Source organism: Papio anubis, chromosome 18 (genome assembly GCF_008728515.1).
Source record: "Papio anubis isolate 15944 chromosome 18, Panubis1.0, whole genome shotgun sequence".
Classification (NCBI taxonomy): Eukaryota; Metazoa; Chordata; class Mammalia; order Primates; family Cercopithecidae; genus Papio; species Papio anubis.
This window is the reverse complement of record NC_044993.1, coordinates 36,382,754-36,403,366: the sequence shown is the minus strand read 5'-3', so window position 1 is coordinate 36,403,366 and position 20,613 is coordinate 36,382,754. Positions and strand designations below refer to the sequence as shown.

The window sequence follows — 20,613 nt, the reverse complement described above, 5'->3', positions numbered from 1 at the left end:
TGGCTCAACCAGTTCTGCAATCCCACCCAGGAACAGAAGATAGCAGAAAGAACCTGCTTAGACTCTCTGTGATTTCATCCCCAACTCCACCAGTGTTCCCACTCCCTAGACCCCTGCCCAGCAAATTATCCTTAAAAAACCCTACTCTCCAAATTTTCAAGGAGACCAATTTGAGTCATACAACTCTGGTCTCCCGTTTAGCTGGCTGTGCGTGTATTAAACTCTTTCTCTATTGCAATTCCCCTGTCTTGATAAATCAGTTCTGTCTGGGCAGCAGGACAGAAAAACTCACTGGGCAGTTACAATTTCAACTCCTAGCATCTTGCTCAAAAACTAAGATGAACCAGTTAACTTCGACGATCAAAAATGGCTGTGACTTAAAATCTCTTTCTTTGAAGGAATGTTAATGTCAAACATCATTTTTTGTCCCACAGATTTCAGTTGGGCAGGGCTCAGTGGGAAAGTTCATCTCTATTGTATCAGCTGGGGCAATTTGACTGAAGGCTGGAGGATCTGCTTCTGCTTCCAAACTGGCTCATTCAACACAGCTGAGGGCCAAAGGCCTTGGGTCCAATCCATGTGGTGATAACTGCAGAATTCTTGGCACATAAAGACTCCTTCCAAACCTCTGCACGTAAGAGATGACCATATCTCATGAGCAAAAGAAAAGAAAAGAAAGAAGAGGGCCGGGTGCGGTGGCTCACGCCTGTAATCCCAGCACTTTGGGAGGCCGAGGTGGGTGGATCACGAGGTCAGGAGATCGAGACCATCCTGGCTAACACGGTGAAACCCCGTCTCTACTAAAAATGCAAAAAAAAAATTAGCCGGGCGAGGCGGCGGGCGCCTGTAGTCCCAGCTACTCGGGAGGTTGGGGCAGGAGAATGGCGTGAACCCGGGAGGCGGAGCTTGCAGTGAGCCGAGATTGCGCCACTGCACTCCAGCCTGGCCGACTAAGCGAGACTCTGTCTCAAAAAAAAAAAAAAAGAAAAAAGAAAAAAGAGAGAGAGAGAGAGGATCAAATTTTTGCATTGCTTCTGGGAGCTTAGGGTCAATTCTTTGGAATGATCCTGGGCTTCCTGCCCCCACTTTCCCATTGAAATCATCAGGAAGAATAGGGATTCTGTCTTCCAGTCTGTGTAGGGGACAGTAGCCTGATTTTCATAGTTACTGGCTAGTAGACACAACTAGCCTAGTGACATTAACATTGACCCACGCTTTGTAATTTTTTACTCAAGCTCTGCTCTCTCCCCCTCCTCTTTTACTCTTTCTTTAAAAGACCCAGTCACATCTACAAAAATTGGAATGAAGCTCAGCTCTTCCCCTGCTGTCTGTTAGTAGTTACTGAGTAAAATCTGTTTTCCACACTTTAACTAACGTTCGGCTTTGTTTATATTTGACAATAGGTGACCTGGTCTTTCCCACAGTATTTTATCTGGGTTCAAAGGGTGAATGAAGAATGACTGAGAGAATGAGAGACAGAGAGAGCACATGTGCCAGTCAGGTGAAAGACCTCTTACATTTTATGACTAAGTTTTGTAAGTCAAATAATAACCTCAAGGAAATTTAACTTCCCCATATCAGAGGTGTCCAAACCACAGTGACTCCATCTTGAGTGAGGGCTAGGAAAAATGAGACTGGGACTTGCTGGGCTGCATTCCCAGAAAGTTAGGTATTCCTAGCCTCTAGATGTTCATAGTTAAGAGAACACATTGATAACATTTACTAAACAGACCCAGACTTAGGAGTGTCCTGATATCCTGATATCTTGAGAATAGAAGCATTCCTAATTTTGCTTTAAAGATAATGGTATCAATTCTTGCAAAATATGGTAATTAGGAAGATTAATCCTTTATCATAAATCCTTGTAGCAGAGCACATCTCCTCATGATCTTTTTAGATCCTATATATAAACAAGTATTGTACCTAGGGCGGACGCATTCCTCCTTTTACTTTCGGGAACATCCTACTCTCTATGGAGTAACTGTTCTCTCATCATTTTACCTTCTTAATAAACTTGCTTTCGCTTTGCACTGTGGACTCGCCCTGAATTCTTTCTTGCATGAGATCCGAGAACCGTCTCTTGAGGTCTGGATGGGGACCCCTTTCAGGTAATACTCACACCTCCATCCCACCCCCGTTCTAAAAGGCTTTGAAAACATGGGTATTAACAAGCAAAGGATATTTTAATAAAATACTTATTTGATGGTTTATTGCCACCAATTTTACTTACATTGCAATAATTATTTAAATTACATTTTTACTAAAAATAGTAAAGATAATTTCACATCATTTATTTAAGTTAAACAATTTGAAGTTAAACTTTAATTGTTAAAACAATTTAAGTTTTTCTCTTAGTTGCTAAAAGAAAAACTTTGGACAAGTTAACAGTTTATTTAAGCAAAGAACAATTCATGAATTGGGCAGCACTTAAGAGATTCAGAGCGCTTCACCCTGCAGGTGAGCCGTAAGCTTTAATAGAAAACTAAAGCAATTACTTGATTGGCTACAGCTGGGTGTTTGCCTTATTTGGGTGTGTGAGCTGGGCTCAGTGGCTCATGCCTGGAATCGCAGCATTTTGGAAGGCCGAGGTGGGTGGATCATTTGAGGTCAAGAGTTCAAGACCAGCCTGGCCAATGTGGTGAAACCCCCTCTCTACTAAGAATACAAAAATTAGTCGGTTTTGGTGGTGGGCTCCTGTAATCCCAGCCACTCTGGAGGCTGTGGCAGGAGAACCGCTTGAACCTGGGAGGCAGAGGTTGCAGTGAGCCGAGATTGCATCATTGCACTCCAGCCTGCGTGACAAGGCAAGACTCTGTCACCAAAAAAAAAAAAAAAAAAGGAAAATCCCTAATTAGAGGTTAGTTGGCAGTTTCTGATTGGTTAAGCTTAAGTTTTGTTTTACTGTTGTCTTACTGTTTATATTGAATTCTGGTTTGCTTACATACAAGCTCCAGCTACAGAGACAGATGATATCAGGCTCATGGCCTTCTTATTTGCTTTGACATAGTAAAGTGTTGATAATAATTTCCAAAGGAAGCAATATCATTATTTTAAAATTAATATCCCCAGTGTATATACAGGTAAAATACTAAGATTTTAATAAACTTATTTATTTATTTATTTATTGAAATGGAGTTGTTCTGTCGCCCAGGCTGGAGTGCAGTGGCATGATCCCAGCTACCTGCAGCCTTAGGCTACTGGGTTCCAGCAATTCTGCCTCAGCCTCCTGAGTAACTGGGATTACTGGTGCCAGCCACCACTCCTAGCTAATTTTTTGTATTTTTAGTAGAAATGGGGTTTCGCTATGTTTGCCAGTCTGGTCTTAAACTCCTAACCTTAAATGATCTGCCCGACTTGGCCTCCCAAAGTGTAGGGATTACAGGCACGAGCCACCGCGCCTTGCCAAATTATTTAATATTTATTTATTTTTTGAGACAGGGTCTCACTCTGTTGCCCAGGCTGTAGTGGCATGGTCACAGTTCACTGCAGCCTCCCCAGGCTTAGGCAATCCTCCCACCTCAGTCTCCCAAGTAGCTAGGACTACAGGTGTGTACCACCACACTGGGTTAATTTTTCTATTTTTTGTAGAGACAGGGTTTCACCATGTCGCCCAGACTGATTTTGAACTCCTGTACTCAAGCAGTCCAGCCACCTTGGCCTCCCAAAGTGCTGGGCATTGTGAACTCCAACGCCCAGCGTATGTACTTATTTTCAGATACTTCTAAACCATTTGTGTTCAACTTCTGTTCTTGCCCCATAGTCACCTTGAGACTCATCACTTAGCCAACTCCAAAAGCATTGCTGATTACTGTGAATTTTACTAAGGTTTTCTTAAGAGGGTTTCATTGTCTCAAAATTGTTCCCGAAATATCCTGTTACCTGTCTCTACCTGATTTTCTCCTATCTTCAGGGTTCCATTTCCTGTCCTCTCGCCTGTCATTATACCTTCCATAAGCCCCTGCTTTTGTCCCAGCAGTTTTCCCTGTGTCAGTTTACATGCCCCAGGAAGCAAAACAAAAATAGCAAAACAGTAATGCCTTCTTACAGCTCCTCAATCTGGAAAATGTTTTATATCAAGCTCATTTATAAATCAAGGATTGGCAATTTTAAAAATTAAAGAAAGGAGAATTCGAAAAAAAATGAATTGGTCGGGCATGGTGGCTCAAGCCTGTAATCCCAGCACTCTGGGAGGCCGAGGCGGGCGGATCACTTGAGGTCAGGAGTTCAAGACCAGCCTGGTCAACATAGTGAAACCCTGCCTCTACTGAAAATATAAAAATTAGCCGGGCGCGGTAGCACGCACCTGTAATCCCAGATATTCAGGAGGCTGAGGCAGGAGAATCGCTTGAACCCGGGAGGCGGAGGTTGCAGTGAGCCAAGATCGTGCCACTGCACTCCAGCCTGGGCGACAGAGCCAGACTCTGTCTCAAATCAAAAAAAAAAAAAAAAAAAAAAAGGACTGTCTGCCCTTCAGAGTCAGCTGAAGGGCAGACAGGAGTTTGGTTATTCAAATCAGCCTACCAGAAAATTCGGAGACTGGGGTTTTTAAAGAATGACTTGGCGGATAGGGGGCCAGGGAGTGGCGAATGCTAATTTGTCAGGTGGGAGGTGAAATCTTAGGGGGTTGAAGTGGGCTCTTGCTGTCTTCTGTTCCTGAGTGGGACTGTAGAACTGGTTGAGCCAGATTATGGTCTGAGTGGCGCCAGCTCATGCATCGGAATGCGGGGTCTGAAAAGTATCTCGAGCAACAATCTTAGGTTTTACAATAGTGATGTTATCCCTGAGAGCAACTGGGGAGGTTAGGAATCTTGTAGCCTCTGGCTACAAGACTCCTAAATCATAATTTCTAATCTTGTGGCTAATTTGTTAGTTCTACAAAGGCAGACTGATCCTCAGGCAAGAAGGGGGTTTGTTTTGGGAAAGGGCTGTAAAAATCTTTGCTTCAAAGTGAAACTACAAATTAAATTCCTCCTGTAGTTAGTTGGGTCTTCGCCTGGGAATGAACAAGTGCAGCTCGGAGGTGAGAAGCAGGGAGTCATTTAGGTCAGATCCCTTTCACAGTGGTAACTTTCTCACTGTTAGGATTTTTGCAAAGGCAGTTTCGTGAAGGTACACAGACAGGCCCTTGCTATTATCCTGGTTTTTTAGATAAGGATATCCAGGCGATTAGGAAGTTTTACTTCTGGGAACAACCTGGATGCGAAACCTTCACACGTCAGTGTCTTTTGGACATTTTCTCGTCAGTACAACCCTGTTGAATGTTCTCACGATGGGGAGGTATGTGCTTAAAATGCGGGGAAGGTGCTTTTATTTCACCCCTGGTGAAACTAGGCGAGCTAATTTTTTTAAACATGATTTTTGGCCCCCTTGAACCGTCGGCCTGGACTACATTTCCCAGCAGGCCTTGCTCAAGACTACGGGTGCCTGCAGGAGGTCAGCGTCGTTGGCAGCGGCGCAGGCGCAGGCGCGGAGCGGGCGGCGGACGGGCGGGCGCTTCGCGGTTTGAATGGCTGCGGGCCCGGGCCCTCACCTCACCTGAGGTCCGGCTGCCCAGGGGTGCGCTATGCCGTCGGGAGGTGACCAGTCACCGCCGCCCCCGCCTCCTCCTCCGGCGGCGGCAGCCTCGGATGAGGAGGAGGAGGACGACGGCGAGGCGGAGGACGCCGCGCCGCCTAACGAGTCGCCCACCCCTCAGATCCAGCAGCGGTTCGACGAGCTGTGCAGCCGCCTCAACATGGACGAGGCGGCGCGGGCCGAGGCCTGGGACAGCTACCGCAGCATGAGCGAGAGCTACACTCTGGAGGTGCGCTCGCGGGCGGAGGGGCGCTTCCGGCCTAGTCGGCGTGAACCGGTGCCTTCCGAGCCGCGTCGCGCGCCACGAGAGACCCTCGGGCGGGTTGCGGGATCCCAGCCGGGAGAGGCGTGGGGACCCCCTCTGCGCTATTCCGAGGCACTTAGCCGCTCCGAGGGCGAACCTGCTCTCGCCGCGCTTCCCCGCGGCTTCCGAATGGGGAACGCGTTTTGCCCTAAAGTAACATAGGGAAGCTGAGATCGCGCTGGGGTCCCGATGAGGAAGATGGGTGTGTGTGGCCCATCTGACCCCCCGCCCGCCTTGTTAGTAGAATGAACTAGTGTCGTTATCAAGACCGCACGGAGAAGGGGAGGGGACTTGCCCTTATTTGCACCGCGATTAACCGGGCTGTGGCACCTGGGTCTCCAGGCGTCTCCGTCTGTTCGCTTCCACCTGTTAACCAAATTGCCTTTGCCCAGACGTTGCTGGCGTTAGAGTCAACGAGCTGATGCGTTTTGGGCTGTGTTTACGTCTGTGTAAACAAATTAAGACTCATTTTCCCCCAGGCCACATGAAATGAGCCCTCCGCCGACCCGGATATAGATACATGCCCCCATTTGTCACTAGGCTCAGGATTGTGGCTACCTCGAGGGCTTTTTGGTCACCCCGGGCATTGCACAGGACTCCTGTTGTCGGGGTCCGGGCGTGTTAGGTCGCAGCCTTCGGACTGGGCTTGCGGATGAGAAAAATGGCCATTCTAGCCAGTGACTGTTAGCTCTGTAGGCACCTCCCTTTCATGGGCCAATGGGAAGTGACACGGAAGTACGGATTGTTTATCAGCTCTTCTACTGTGTGTGTGGCATTTAAACCTGAGGCCATTTAATTTCTCAAGTAGTTTTATAATTACTTTGGATAAAGAGGGGGGCAAATAGGCCCAGGATGCAAAGCCTAACCAAGGTGTTATTTAAATATGATGTTTTTGGCTATGTGTACTGATGAGTGAGGTTATTTTAAATTTGTATTTGCATTAATAGAATTTTGATTCAATTACGATTTCCCTCTTTGAATTGTTATATCTGCAGAAGAAAGATAGTATATGGTGGCTTTAGAACCCGACCTGGGTGACTGAACAATTTACTTAACCGCTGGAAAGTTGAGTTTTGTGATCTCTAAACTGGAGATATGTGTGTTTACCTCACAGAGCTGTTCTGAAGATTAAATAAGGCAACAATGTAGTTTCTGGCACATAAAGCACCCATATGGACGGTGCTTTCAAGTTTCCTAAGCTCTTTGTATATTTACATGATCTGGCTGAGTAAACTATGTTCCTGTCCATCTCTCAGTGCCTTTCTGTAGTCTGGCAAAGAGAAGGACTGGTTGACTTTTTTTTTTTTTTTTTTTTGCTTTTTTTTTTTTCTTTGGTAAAGGGCCTTAAAGGCTTCTAAACAAGCTTTTATTTTACCCTCAGGATGATCCTGTAAATTAGATAGAACAAACGTTATCACCATTTAGTTGAGGTATGTCAACTCATAGTGGTTAAGTTGTATGAAGTCCAGTGATACATGAGCAAATACCACGTAAGAGCTGGTTAGTAAATTATTTTTGAAAACACGTTTGATTACTCAATTCTTTTGATTACTGAGACTTTAGTTTCAGCTTCTTAGCCCAGTTTATTCAGTAAATGATTTACTCAGTAAAATATTCATCAAATATTTCTTGAGCACCTGTTCTCAGTGCTACACACTGTTCTCAGTGCTGGATATAGAGCATCAAACAAAGCCTAAAAATACCTGCCTTTGTGGGGCTTATAGTGAGCTACACTGTGAGATAATGTGGGATGTCATTCTCATGGGAGTGTAAGGGGAAATAAAGCTCTTATGATATTTAATACAGAATACTGGTTATGGAAATTTAATTTGATTCATTGTATTTTCTGTGCATTTTTAACCTATAACTCGTTCTTACAGTCCTCAGCCAAAAAAATGCAGCCTCTGAGACTGTTTAGTAATTTTCCCACTGTGTTATAGCTACTGTATGGCAGAGCCAGAATTTGAAACCAGATCTATTTGACCCTATGAGATATGGCCACGAGATGTTAATTTTGAGGATAACTATTTTTTAGTATTATGGAATTTTTCAACAAATATTTTTTAGGACCAAAGATAAACTAGGCAGAGTCTACTCTTTGCATAAATTGTTTAAAAGAGCTTCCCGCTCCGTTTTATCATCTAAGCACGGTAAAATTCTCACAAGACTAATTCTTTTCTTCTTTTTAGGAAAGATGCAGTTGTAGACTTTCTTTTTTTGTTGTTGTTGTTTTCTCTCTGCCATCCAAGTAGTTGTGAATTTTCTAGAGCCAAAATAGAACATTATAGATTATCTTTTAAACCCTTTATTGAAGCACAGGATAATGCTATGACTGACTTAACTTTATACTTTCTAAGAGATCTTGATAGAGTAGAGAAATGCAGTAGTTATGCATCTAAATTTGCTTTTACATCATAAATCAAGAATATTATGAAACCATCTCCCAGAGACATATGTAATACATAAATCTTGGCTGTTTTTTTTGACAATAGAACATCTATGCTATTGATACATATAAGTGGGTTTGTAAGACAGTCTATGTGTAAATGTGAAAAATGAAGAATTTCCAGTTTTTCTCATTTTCATTTAGACCAGTAATGAATACAGTGAAGCCAAAGGACATCTTCCATCCTTCCTCGCTTTTATAGGAAGAGGAAAGTTGTATCACTTCTTGAATAAAAAAGGATTGTGAAGATGATCTTTTAGAAACAATGCCTTAAAAATTATTATTTTTGAATGTATCTGGTAGGGGATCCACAATAGTCTCATTTGGTTATAAAAATAAATTTTATGTATTCATGTATGTGTTTTGATTAGATATAAAATTAGTGGCTGAATATCCATTCAAGCTTAATTTTGTATTTCTATCACTTTTCTAGATTTTGTGCAAGATTAAAAATATAAACAATAGGCTGGGCGCGGGGGCTCATGCCTGTAATCCCAGCACTTTGGGAGGCCGAGGTGGGCGGGTCATGAGGTCAGGAGATCGAGACCATCCTGGCTAACACATTGAAACCCAGTCTCTACTAAAAATACAAAAAATTAGCCGGGCATGGTGGTGGGTGCCTGTAGTCCCAGATACTTGGGAGGCTGAGGCAGAAGAATGGTGTGAACCTGGGAGGCGTAGCTTGTAGTGAGCCGAGATGGTGCCATTGCACTCCAGCCTGGGCGACAGAGCAAGACTCCATCTCAAAAAAAAAAATTAAAAAAAAAACAACAACAATAATATTGTTTCCATTACTATGGCTATGTAACAAATTGCCTTAAGGCTTTGGGGCAGAAAACAATTTGTTTGGCTCACAGCTTCTGTAAGGAATTCAGGCTGGGGACAGTGTGGATGTCATGTTTCTGCATCAAAATGACTGGTATCTCACCTGGAAGACTTGAACAACTAGGTACTGGCAGAGGTGGAGCTCATTGGGCATCTCTGTATGTTTGTTCCATGTGGTCTCACCAGCATGGTGATCCAGGGTAGCTAAATTCTTTCATGTTGGTTCAGTACTCCCAAGGTACATGTCCTAAGAGAGAGAACCAAGTGGAATCTATATTGCCTTGTATAATCTTTAGAATTACATAGTTTCACTTCCACCTCTGCTGTTGATAGAGACAGTTAATCAATGTGAGAGATGCAGACCCTTGCCCAGGTCCAAGGTGAGGGAACCCTCTCTACCTCTCAGTGGAATAATGTCAATGTCACATTATAAGAAGAGCATATGGAACTGGGTACAGTGACTCAAACCTGTAATCCCAGCACTTTGGAAGGCCAAGGCGGATGGATCACTTGAGGCCAGGAGTTCAAGACCAGCTTGGGCAACATGGCAAAACCCTGTCTCTACAAAAAATACAAAAATTAGCCAGGTGTGGTGGCGCACGCCTGTAGTCCCAGCTACTTGGGAGGCTGAGGTAGGAGGATTGCTTGAACCTGGGAGGTGGAGGTTGCAGTGAGCCAAGATCGTGGCACTGCACTCAAGCCTGGGTGACAGAGTGAGACTCCATCTCAAAAAAAAAAAGAGCATATGATATAGGGTCATCATTGAAAATAAGTTTCCCACAAAAATATAAACAACACTTTCAATTTAAATGTACTTTAAAAAATATTGAAATATATATATGTAGCTTATTAACTAAAAATCAATTTTCTCTTCTTTTACAGGGAAATGATCTTCATTGGTTAGCATGTGCCTTGTATGTGGCTTGCAGAAAATCTGTTCCAACTGTAAGCAAAGGGACAGTGGAAGGAAACTATGTATCTTTAACTAGAATCCTGAAATGTTCAGAGCAGAGGTAACTATGTTAGAGTTTGAGGAGTAGAGTATGGCTAATGTAAGCTCATAAATCATAGCGATAGTAAGAATTATGTCTGTTCATCATTTTCTGAGCATTTGTACCTGTGGACTGGTGAAATTAGATGCTAAAACTAGCATCTAATGATTTTCCTTTATTTGTATCAAAGTTAGTATCCCTTATATTTTACTTCTTTGGTGAAAATATTTAAATTTTAATGTATTAGGCACTTGTATGGAATAATTTATTCTTAAAGGTTAGGACATTGTGTAATATTGGGAGAAATGAAGGATATTGAGAAACTTTAGGAGATACTCTAAGTTGAAAAGGCAAATAAAATATTATTTGCTATTATACTTAGAAATATGTGCACAGGACTTGTGGTCTTAATATAAATAGAATGAGTATTTCTCAGTTTCCTGTTTGGAGGATAAATGACATGATTATAATCCATTTTAGAAAGGGTCAAATACGTTTAAAAGAAGAGGCAGAAATTGCTTTATCTGTTGTGTAATTAAATTGATTACATTTATTTTTTGTGCCTTTTAGGTGAATTTTCTTACATAGCTTATTAAAGATAAGTGGAAAAATGATGTTTAGCATTTTGGGGGAAATTACGACTCAAAATTTATGGATTTAATGGTTTTAAAAAAATCACTTACTAAATAAAAAAATTAACTGGGTGTGGTTGTGCATACCTGCAGGCCTAGCTACTTGGGAGGCTGAAATGGGAGGATCACTTGAGCCCTGAATGTTGGAGCAGTACTGCACTCCAGCTTGGGCAACAGCAAGACCTTGTCTCCAAAACAAAAAACAAAAAAGGTTACTATTTAAATAATTAACAGGCTGGGCGCGGTGGCTCACGCCTGTAATCCCAGCATTTTTGGAGGTCGAGGTGTGTGGATCACTTGAGGTCAGGAATTGGAGACCAGCCTGGTCAACATGGTGAAACCCCGTCTCAACTAAAAAAAACGAAAATTAGCTGAGTGTGGTGGCGTGCACCTGTAATCTTAGCTACTCAGGAAGCTGAGGCAGGAAAATCACTTGTGCCCGGTAGGCAGAGGTTGCAGTGAGCCTAGATCATTGCACTATTGTACTCCAGCCTGGGTGACAAGAGTGAGACTCCATCTCAAATAAAATAAAATAATTCACAACGTCATGTTTTAGCTGACGTTGTCAATTTTAGTAATCTTTTTTTTAACCTTTAACTCCATCCTGAGTTACATTGGCCAAAGAATCAGTATCCAGAATTATATAAGGAACTACTAACAGGGTTAATAAAATGAATAAAGAATACGACTTCACAAAGGTTATAATTTGTATAGCTAATAGATACAAGAAAAGATACTCAATGTCACTAATAAAGACTTTCAAAGTAGAAATATAACATTTCTTTTTTTTTTTTTTTTTTTTTTTTGAGGTGGAGTCTTGCTCTTTCACGCAGGCTGGAGTGCAGGGGCGTGATCTCAGCTCACTGCAATCTCCACCTCCCAGGTTCAAGCAATTCTCCTGCCTTGGCCTCCCAAGTAGCTGGGATTACAGGCGCACGCCACCACACCTGGCTAATTTTTTGTGTTTTTGGTAGAGACGGGGTTTCACCGTGTTGGCCAGGCTGGTCTCCAACTCCCGACCTCAGGTGGTCCACCCGCCTTGGACTCCCAGAGTGCTGGGATTACAGGTGTGAGCCACCATGCCTGGCCAACATTTTATTCTTATTATTGGGAAAATTTGAAGTCTTTTATGCCAAGTTTGGTCACTGTACAGGGAAACAGGAACTCTCTTTTTTTTTATTTTTCAATTCCCCTTTTTTTTTTTTTTTTGAGATGGAGTCTCACTCTGCTGCCCAGGCTGGAGTGCAGTAGCTTGATCTCTACTTACTGCAACCTCTACTTCTCAGGTTCAAGTGATTCTCATGCTTCAGCCTCCCAGAGTAGCAGGGATAAAGGCACACGCCACTATACCTGACTAATTTTTGTATTTTTTGTGGAGACCAAGTTTCACCGTGTTGGCCAGGCTAGTCTCAAACTCCTGACCTCAAGTGATCCGCCTGCCTTGGTCTCCGGAAGTGCTGGGATTACAGGCATGAGCCACCGCGCTTAGCCAGGAACTCTATATTGCTGGTGTACATTGGTGAAAGTCAAAATTGGCATAACGACTTTACTAGGAAATTTGGTGGTATCTAGTAACATTGAAGGTGCACATTCTCTTACTCTACTTCTTGGAGTAGTCCCTAAAGAAACTCCTGCACATGTGTATGAGGATGTTTTCATTACAACACTTTTTGTTATCATGGAATATTAGAAACAACCTAAATTTAGGTTGGGGGATGAATGCAAAAAATCCTTGTATGTGCATATGAAAGAATGTTTTTAGCAATTAAAATGAATATATCTTACATATCAACATTAATGTCAGAAACGTTATTGAATGTGAAAAAGCATGTTGCAGAATACCACTGAAGTATGATACCATTTATATAAAATGGAAAAACACGTAATAAGTAATAAGATATTGCTTATTGTTTACGCAGACATGTGTATGTGTAGTAAGTGTGAAAACATAGGAAGGATTAAGACCAACTTTGGAATGGTGCTTATCTTTGGGGAAGAAGGGTAGGGATGGGATTAGGGAGGAGTATAAAATGGGAATTTTGATTTTTTTTCTTTCCTTTTTTTTTGAGACAGAGTCTCGCACTGTCGCTGGGCTGGAGTGCAGTGGCGCGATCTCTGCTCGCTGCAACCTCCACCTCCCAGGTTTAAGTGATTTTCCTGCCTCAGCCTCCCGTGTAGCTGGGATTACAGGTTCCCACCACCACGCCCAGCTAATTTTTTGTATTTTTAGTAGAGACGGGGTTTTACCACATTGGCCAGGCTGGTTTCGAACTCCTGACCTTGTGATTCTACCGCTTTGGCCTCCCAAAGTGCTGTGATTACAGGTGTGAGCCACTGTGCCTAGCCTTGGCTGTTTCTATAGTGTTGCTGGTTTTAAAAAAAATCTGAAGTGGCGGGGGTTGGAGGAGGTGGCTCATACCTGTGATCACAGTGTTCTGGGAAGCCAAAGTCGGAGGATCACTCAAGCCCAGGAGTCTGCAATGAGCTGTGATCTTGCCACTGAACTCCAATGTGGGTGACACAGCGAAACCCTATCTCTTAAAACAAAAAAAAGAACTGAAGCAAAAATGACAAAATTTATTTAATATGTTAACATTTAAAAAATCTGGCAGTGAACCAATGTGAATGTTGGTTAGGTTACTCTTGTTAATTTTGGTTTGTATTTTCAAATATTTCATAGTTAACAAATACTTTAGGTAACCTAAACAAAATTAATTCGGATGATCAGAGGAATATACCAATCTGTAAGAAATTAAGCTAGTCAGAGACACCAGTTATGATTTTATTTCACTGTCTAAAAGTAATATAATTTAATGAGATAATATTGACTTACTTTTGAATACTTACTTTTGTATACTTTACCTTTATGTTAATTATGAAATATCTTATTGTTTTCTTTAATACCAGCTTAATCGAATTTTTTAATAAGATGAAGAAGTGGGAAGATATGGCAAATCTACCCCCACATTTCAGAGAACGTACTGAGAGATTAGAAAGAAACTTCACTGTTTCTGCTGTAATTTTTAAGAAATATGAACCCATTTTTCAGGACATCTTTAAATACCCTCAAGAGGAGCAACCTCGTCAGCAGCGAGCAAGGAAACAGCGGTAGGTTTTCATGTTGGTTCATCGGGCATACACATTAGTCTGTGCTGCAGTGTTAATATTTTGCTAGTTTTTCTTTTTCTAGTTTTAAAAAAGAAAGGAGATTTAAAAAATCTTTTTCCACAATAGTTTTCTTTTAATGATGCTTTTTTTGCTTTTCATTGTGGGTTAGCCATGAAGAGTTTGGCTTTTTTCATGTTGCTAAATGTATACGGGTCTTTGTTTCTATAAACTTTCATTTTTGTTATTTTATTTTATTTTATTATTATTTTTCCCTCAGTGATCCTTGTTCTGAAACCTTCCTTTTTCATTTAAGCAACAAAAAATGCAAACTGTACAAGTCAGACTTCAGGGATTTTCACCCTTTAGCTGCCTTGGAGATGTATCTGTATCTAGATACATATATTTTTTATTGCGCAAGGGCCGTGCTAATCAATGTATTGTACCAATTTTAGTATATGTGCTGCCGAAGGGAGCACTGCCCTAGATATAGATCACTATATTAAGCACTATATTTTCTACTAGTGACTGTATAGACTATTTTACTTTTGTGTCAAACTGAGTAATAAATAATCCCCTTGAAATGACTTCTCTAGTATTTTGATGTTTCTAATGAATCAAGAATAGAGAGACTGGATTGGGAAAAGACAGGAGAACTGAAACTATTATGAATTTGTGCTTTCTGATCACTTCTGCAAAGTCTATAGGCATGCTCTGACTCAGTGTTTTCTACCTTTCCTCATAGATAAAGGCAGTTATGGGATACACATTTTCCTTCTTTATCATTGAGAATTTTTTCATAAAGTAGAAATGAAAATTCTAACAATTAGAAAAGTTGACAAGAAAAATAAAGGGAAAGGAGTTAAAGTTATTTGGCTAGAATAGATAATGTTTGCTTCTCTTAAAATGTAAAAGTTTTCCCAGACTGTGAAGGATGTTCACAGTAAGTGTAACCTTTTAAAAATAAAATGGGGGAATGACAAAGCAGGAGGAAAAAAATTTTTAAAAACTAAAACTATTTACATTTTAATATAGATGGCACCACTGATACAGAAGCAGCTGGTCTAGCTCACTTACAGTTTTGGGGAATTGACTGTTTAAAATGAAGTATTCTGAGCCAGGCGGGGTAGGTTGGATTACACCTGTAATCCCAGCACTTTAGGAGGCTGAGGTGGGCGAGTCACCTGAGGTCAGGAATTCAAGACCAGCCTGGCCAACATGGCAAAACTCCAGCTCTACTGAAAATACAAAAATTAGCTCCGTGTGGTGGTGCACGCCTGTAATCCTAGCTACTCGGGAGGCTGAGTCAGAAGAATCCCTTGAACCGAGAGGCAGAAGTTGCAGTGAGCCAAGATTGTACCATTGCACTCCAGCCTGGGCGACAAGAATGAAACTCCATCTCATAAATAAATAAATAAATAAATAAATAAATAAATAAATAAAAGGAGATATTCTGGCTGGGTGCCTGTAATCCCAGCACTTTGGGAGGCCAAGGCAGGTGGATCACTTGAGGTCGGGGGTTCGAGACCAGCCTGGCCAACATGGCGAAACCCCATCTCTACTAAAAATATAAAAATTAGCAGGGTGTGGTAGTGGGTGCCTATAATCCCAGCTACTTGGGAGGGTGAGGTGGAAGAATCACTTGAACCTTGGAGGTGGAGGTTGCAGTGAGCCGTGATCACGCCACTGCACTCCAGCCTGGGCGATAGAGCGAGACACCGTTTTATTAATAAATAAATAAATAAATAAAATGACATATTCTCCTAGCACTTTGGGAGGCCGAGGCAGGTGGATTGCTTGAGGTCAGGAGCTCAAGACTAGTTTGGCCAACGTGGCAAAACCCCATCTCCACTAAAAATACAAAAATTAGGCAGGTATGGTGGCATGTGCCTGTTGTCCCAGCTACTTGAGAGGCTGAGGCAGGTGAATCGCTTGAACCCAGGAGGCGGAGATTGCAGTGAGCTGCGATCGCCCCACTGCACTCCAGCCTCGGTGACAGAATGAGACTTTGTCACTAAATAAATAAATAAAAAATGAAGTATTCTAAAGTTTGGATAGAAGCTTTGTGTTGAGTCTGAGTGAGGCCAGTGTGATCATTTATAGGAAGATATCTTTTTTGGAGTATCTGGAAAATAATTTCAGATTGCACTTGTTTTGATATTTCTTAGGATGTGTATACTACCTAATTCTAATTAAGATAATTTTAAAAGGCCATGTGCAGTGGCTTACACTTGATCCCAGCACTTTGGGAGGCTGAATCAGACGGATCACTTGAGCCCAGGAGTTTGAGACCAGCCTAGGCAGCATGACAAAACTTCATCTCCACAAAAAAAATACAAAAATTAGCTTGGAATGGTGGCTCACACCCATGGTCCCAGCTACTGGGGAGGCTGAGGTGGGAGGATCACTTGAGCTTGGGAGGTTGAGGCTGCAGTGAGCTGTGATCATACCACTGTACTCCAGTTTGGGTGACAGAGCAAGACCTTGTCTCAAAAAAAAAAAAGTAAATCACTTTATTAGAGATTTTACATTTTTATCACTTTGTATACTTTCTATTAGCTCTTTCTGCTACCCGTAGTCATGATGTATAGCACTTACTGAGCATTTGTTTTGGGGCAGGGACTCTTAAGACTTCAATATGTATTACTTCAGTTAATCCCTCTGACAACCTTGTGATGCTCATACTGTTATTACAGATAGAGAAAATAAGCTGCTGAGAGGTTAAGTAATTTGGCCAGAGTCGCACAACTGAGTGGAGCTTTTACTGAAACTGACTGCAGAACCCATGTGCTTTACTGTGACTGTATCCTGCATCTCTCACACACTATTTGAAAATTTGTCACTATTTGTTTAGCACATATCCACAGGAAATATGGTTAGGTATTACCTAGGACACAGGCATTTTTAAAACACCAAACCCCACAGTCTCTGTCTTCTGAGAGCTTACAGTACAGTCAGCGAGATAAGGCAGGTATGAAGATTCCGGCGCATGCAATGCAGTGTGTTATAAAAGTCCCATGACTACAAGAGGGAATAGAAATGTAAAAAGACACAAAAGCAGTAAAACAAGAGAAAATGTGGAGGTTAGTCAAGTTTTTTTTTTCCCTAGAATTCTCAAGTACAGCCAGAATTAAGAGTAGCTTAAGTGTAAAGCTAAAAAAAATTGAATTTTATTTTGGTAGGCAACCAAATTAGAAATAGTTTATCATGCGCCTATGGTAGAGAGTCTGCTTTTAAAAGCAGAACACTGACATTTAATCCTTGCCATGGACTGGTGAATTAAGCACAGTATTGTACCCAAATAGAATAATCTTTTGACAGATGAAATGACTAAGTCCAGGTGAGCAAGTGTACCCTAGCTAATGGTAATGCTGAACTAAATCTAATCTAATCTCCACGGAATTTCGTTCCTCTCGGCACCTTGTTAGAATAAGGCTGTTGGGATGTGGAAACCACAGATTTCTTGTCTAAAAGTTGTCAGAGGTTTTGGTAGAAAAGCCAAGCTTAAAGCAGGTCTGAAACTTTAGCAGACAACTTGGCAATATACAACAGGTACTCTTAATGAATGGAAGTATAAGGAATTATAGGAAGCTCATAATTTACATTAAAAAGGCCTTTTGTGATTTGATATAGTCTGGAATATCTTTAGGGAGGGAGGGAGGGATACAGGTCATTAGCTATGATAAAGGAGAAAAAAATGAGGACGTATCTGACTGCATATAGTGGTCTTAAAGCAGCATAGCATTGCTATGTCATCAAAAGAACTATTTTTATTCATTTTATTTTCCACCTTACCTATCTTGCCCTCAAAAAACTTTTAAAAAATTCTTTAAGAATTTTCTTTTCTTTGAAATGGGCTCTTTCCCCAGATCCCAGCTATTTCCTACCAGTATTTTGTTGAGGCAGAACGTCCATGTTTTCCATGTGAAGCTGAATGTGGTCTCTCTCCTTTAACTGTGGGTTTTGACACCTAATTTATAGTCATTTGGGATGTTTTTTTTCTGATTCTTCTGTTGTCTCATGACTTTTTTTTTTCTTCCCCCAAAGGCGACAGCCCTGTACTGTGTCTGAAATTTTCCATTTTTGTTGGGTGCTTTTTATATATGCAAAAGGTAAGAAAATAGTAATATTTGTTTAGATATTAATACGTCTATTTATGTTTTCAGGTATTAATTTTGTCAACTTCTAACATGTATCAGGAAAAGATTTTCACTGAAAATTTTCTCAAGGGTTTTAATCTTAGATTCTTTTTTAAGTATTGCCTTTTTATCAAAGAATCTATTGGATTTCTTTACAATATCCAGATCTTCTCTTATTAAATGGAAAGTTCTTTAATTTTGTTGTATACAACATCTTTACTACCCAAAGCGACTCTTTTAAATTATGAGCTGAAAACACATTATTCTGCATATGCTTGTATTGTGAACTCTAGTTTTCATGAGATGTATCTTATTTACTTGAGTGCAATTACTGATCTACCTCAGGACAGTTCAGAATTTTTTTTTTTTTTGGTATCTTCTTCAGATAAGTATACTTAGTCAAATACTTTTATATGCTACTTATTTTCTTTCCTTTTTTCTCATTTTCTCATCTCATGACCTACGCAAGGTCTGCATTCATTGAAATACATGTCTCTATTATTTTTTGTCCTTTTTGTATTTATTTATTTATTTATTTATTTATTTATTTATGGAGTCTCACTCTGTCTCCCAGGGTGGATTGCAGTGGCACAGTCTTACTGCAGCCTACACCTCCCAGGTTCAAGTAATTCTGCCTCAGCCTCCCGAATAGCTGTGATTACAGGTGCCCACCACCATGCCCAGCTAATTTTTGTGTTTTCAGTAGAGATGGGGTTTCGCCATGTTGGCCAGGCTGGTCTCGAACTCCTGATCTCAGGTGATCTGCCCACCTTGGCCTCCCAAAGTGCTGGGATTATAGGAGTGAGCCATGGCACCCGGTTCCTTTTTATATTTCTATGTAGAAACAATTCTTAGTAATCTAAAGTAGATAGGAAAGTGCAGTTATATTATTACATAGGTTTCTTCTGTATACTATGTGGAATGCCTTTGCCATTAAGATAGCTCAATAAAATGCAAAGTTAACAAAGAATCATAGAGCTGGAAGGAGTTTCATAAATATAAGAGAGATTCTCATTATTAGATTAACTAGCTTAACTTAATTTTTTTTTGAGACGGAGTCTCACTCTGTCGCCCAGGCTGGAGTGCAGTGGTGCGATCTTGGCTCACTGCAACCTCTGCTGCCCGGGTTCAAGCAATCTCCTGCCTCAGCCTCCCGAGTAGCTGGGATTACAGGTGCCTGCCACCGCGCCCGGCTAATTTTTTGTAGTTTTTTGTAGAGACGGGGTTTCACCATCTTGGCCAAGCTGGTCTTGAACTCCTGACCTCATGATCCACCTGCCTCGGCCTCCCAAAGTGCTGGGCTTACAGGTGTGAGCCATCGCACCTGGCCTAGCTTAACTTATTTACTTTATTTTTTATTTTTATTCTTATTTTTGAGACAGGGTCTTGCTTTGTTGCCCAGGCTGGGGTGCAGTGGTATGATCTCTGCTCACTGCAACCTCTGCCTCTTATGTTCAAGTGATTCTTGTGCCTCAGCCTCTTGAGTAGCTGCGATTGCAGGCATGCACCGCTATACCCGGCTAATTTTTGTATTTTTAGTAGAGTTGGGGTTTGACCATGTTGGCCAGGGTGGTCTTGAACTCCTGACCTCAAGTGATCCGCCACCTCGGCCTCCCAAAGTGTTGGGATTACAGGTGTGAGCCACTGTGCTCAGCCAGCTTAGTTACTTTAAAGATGAGGCAGCTGAGCCCAGAAACTAGCTGCTGGCAACAAAGCTAAGATTTGAACTCAGATCTCCTGGTTCCTGGTTCTTAGTTTCATACTGGCTATGAAGGCCTCTGGGAAGAATGTGTGATATTGTTGGTCGCCAGGTTTGATTTAACTTAATTACAACTGGTCCCTCTCTAGCTAGTTAGGGTGAGAGCTGCCATCCTTCCTTCCCTAAGCTGCATGCTTGATTCAAGAGAAAAACCTTCTTTCATACATGACACTGGCATGTTTCTTTAGTGATGACAAAGGTGACATGATCAGTGGCATGAAATAAAGGTTTTGGAGTATATAAACCATTTTTACAGTGGCTACAAATTTTAGAATGTGTGACTGCTATTATATATGATGGTAATCTTTTCATATGATTGTATTGGGCAAGTATGTCTGACTTCTAGGATTTTTATCTGTTTTGTTTGTCTCTTATGGCATATGTGTACTTAGAAGTAAATGTATTTGGTACTGTAATAATATGTACAATACAATAAAAAATAATTTCATTGTCCTTATTTTGTTCTCACTGGACCCGTTGGGGTGGTTTTTTCTCTGTAATTAGCTCAGTGTTTGAATTTTATCTCATTAATTCAGTTTATAGTAATTCCACCTTAAGAACCTTTGTGGGTTGGGCATGGTGGCGTATGCCTGGAATCCTAGCTACTTGGGAGGCTGAGGTGGGAGAATTGCTTGAACCTGGGAGGCGGAGGCTGCAGTGAGCTGAGATTGCGCCTCTAGTCTGGGCGACAGAGCGACAGAGCAAGACCCTGTCTCAAAAAACAAACAAACAAAGAACCTTTGTCCTCTCACAATCCACCACTGATCTTTTATAATGCACGGTGATCTTTTCTAACAGTCATTTAATTGCTTTAATTCAGTTCTCATTTATTTTGGG

General features: G+C 41.3%; 1 protein-coding gene and 1 long non-coding RNA gene across 4 annotated transcripts in view; one reads left to right on the top strand and one right to left on the bottom strand.

Moving 5' to 3' along the window:
- The window catches only part of RBL2 (RB transcriptional corepressor like 2), a 107,049-nt gene that overhangs the window by 43,066 nt on the left and 43,370 nt on the right, over nt 1-20,613 (top strand). The window contains exons 1-4 of one of the 3 annotated variants that reach the window (XM_021931973.2): nt 5,426-5,803; nt 10,032-10,162; nt 13,681-13,881; nt 17,926-17,990. In XM_021931973.2, the coding sequence (XP_021787665.1) occupies nt 5,564-5,803; nt 10,032-10,162; nt 13,681-13,881; nt 17,926-17,990 (637 nt within the window). In that variant the 5' untranslated portion in view covers nt 5,426-5,563. Of the gene's footprint in view, nt 1-5,425; nt 5,804-10,031; nt 10,163-13,680; nt 13,882-17,925; nt 17,991-20,613 lie in introns of those variants that run through there. The other 2 variants (XM_021931974.2, XM_021931975.2) reach the window with 2 other exon arrangements.
- LOC116271286 lies at nt 6,082-6,547 on the bottom strand. Its single transcript, XR_004179777.1, has 2 exons — nt 6,437-6,547; nt 6,082-6,323 (listed from the first exon to the last, which is right to left on the bottom strand). It is a non-coding gene; the product is annotated as an uncharacterized LOC116271286 (long non-coding RNA).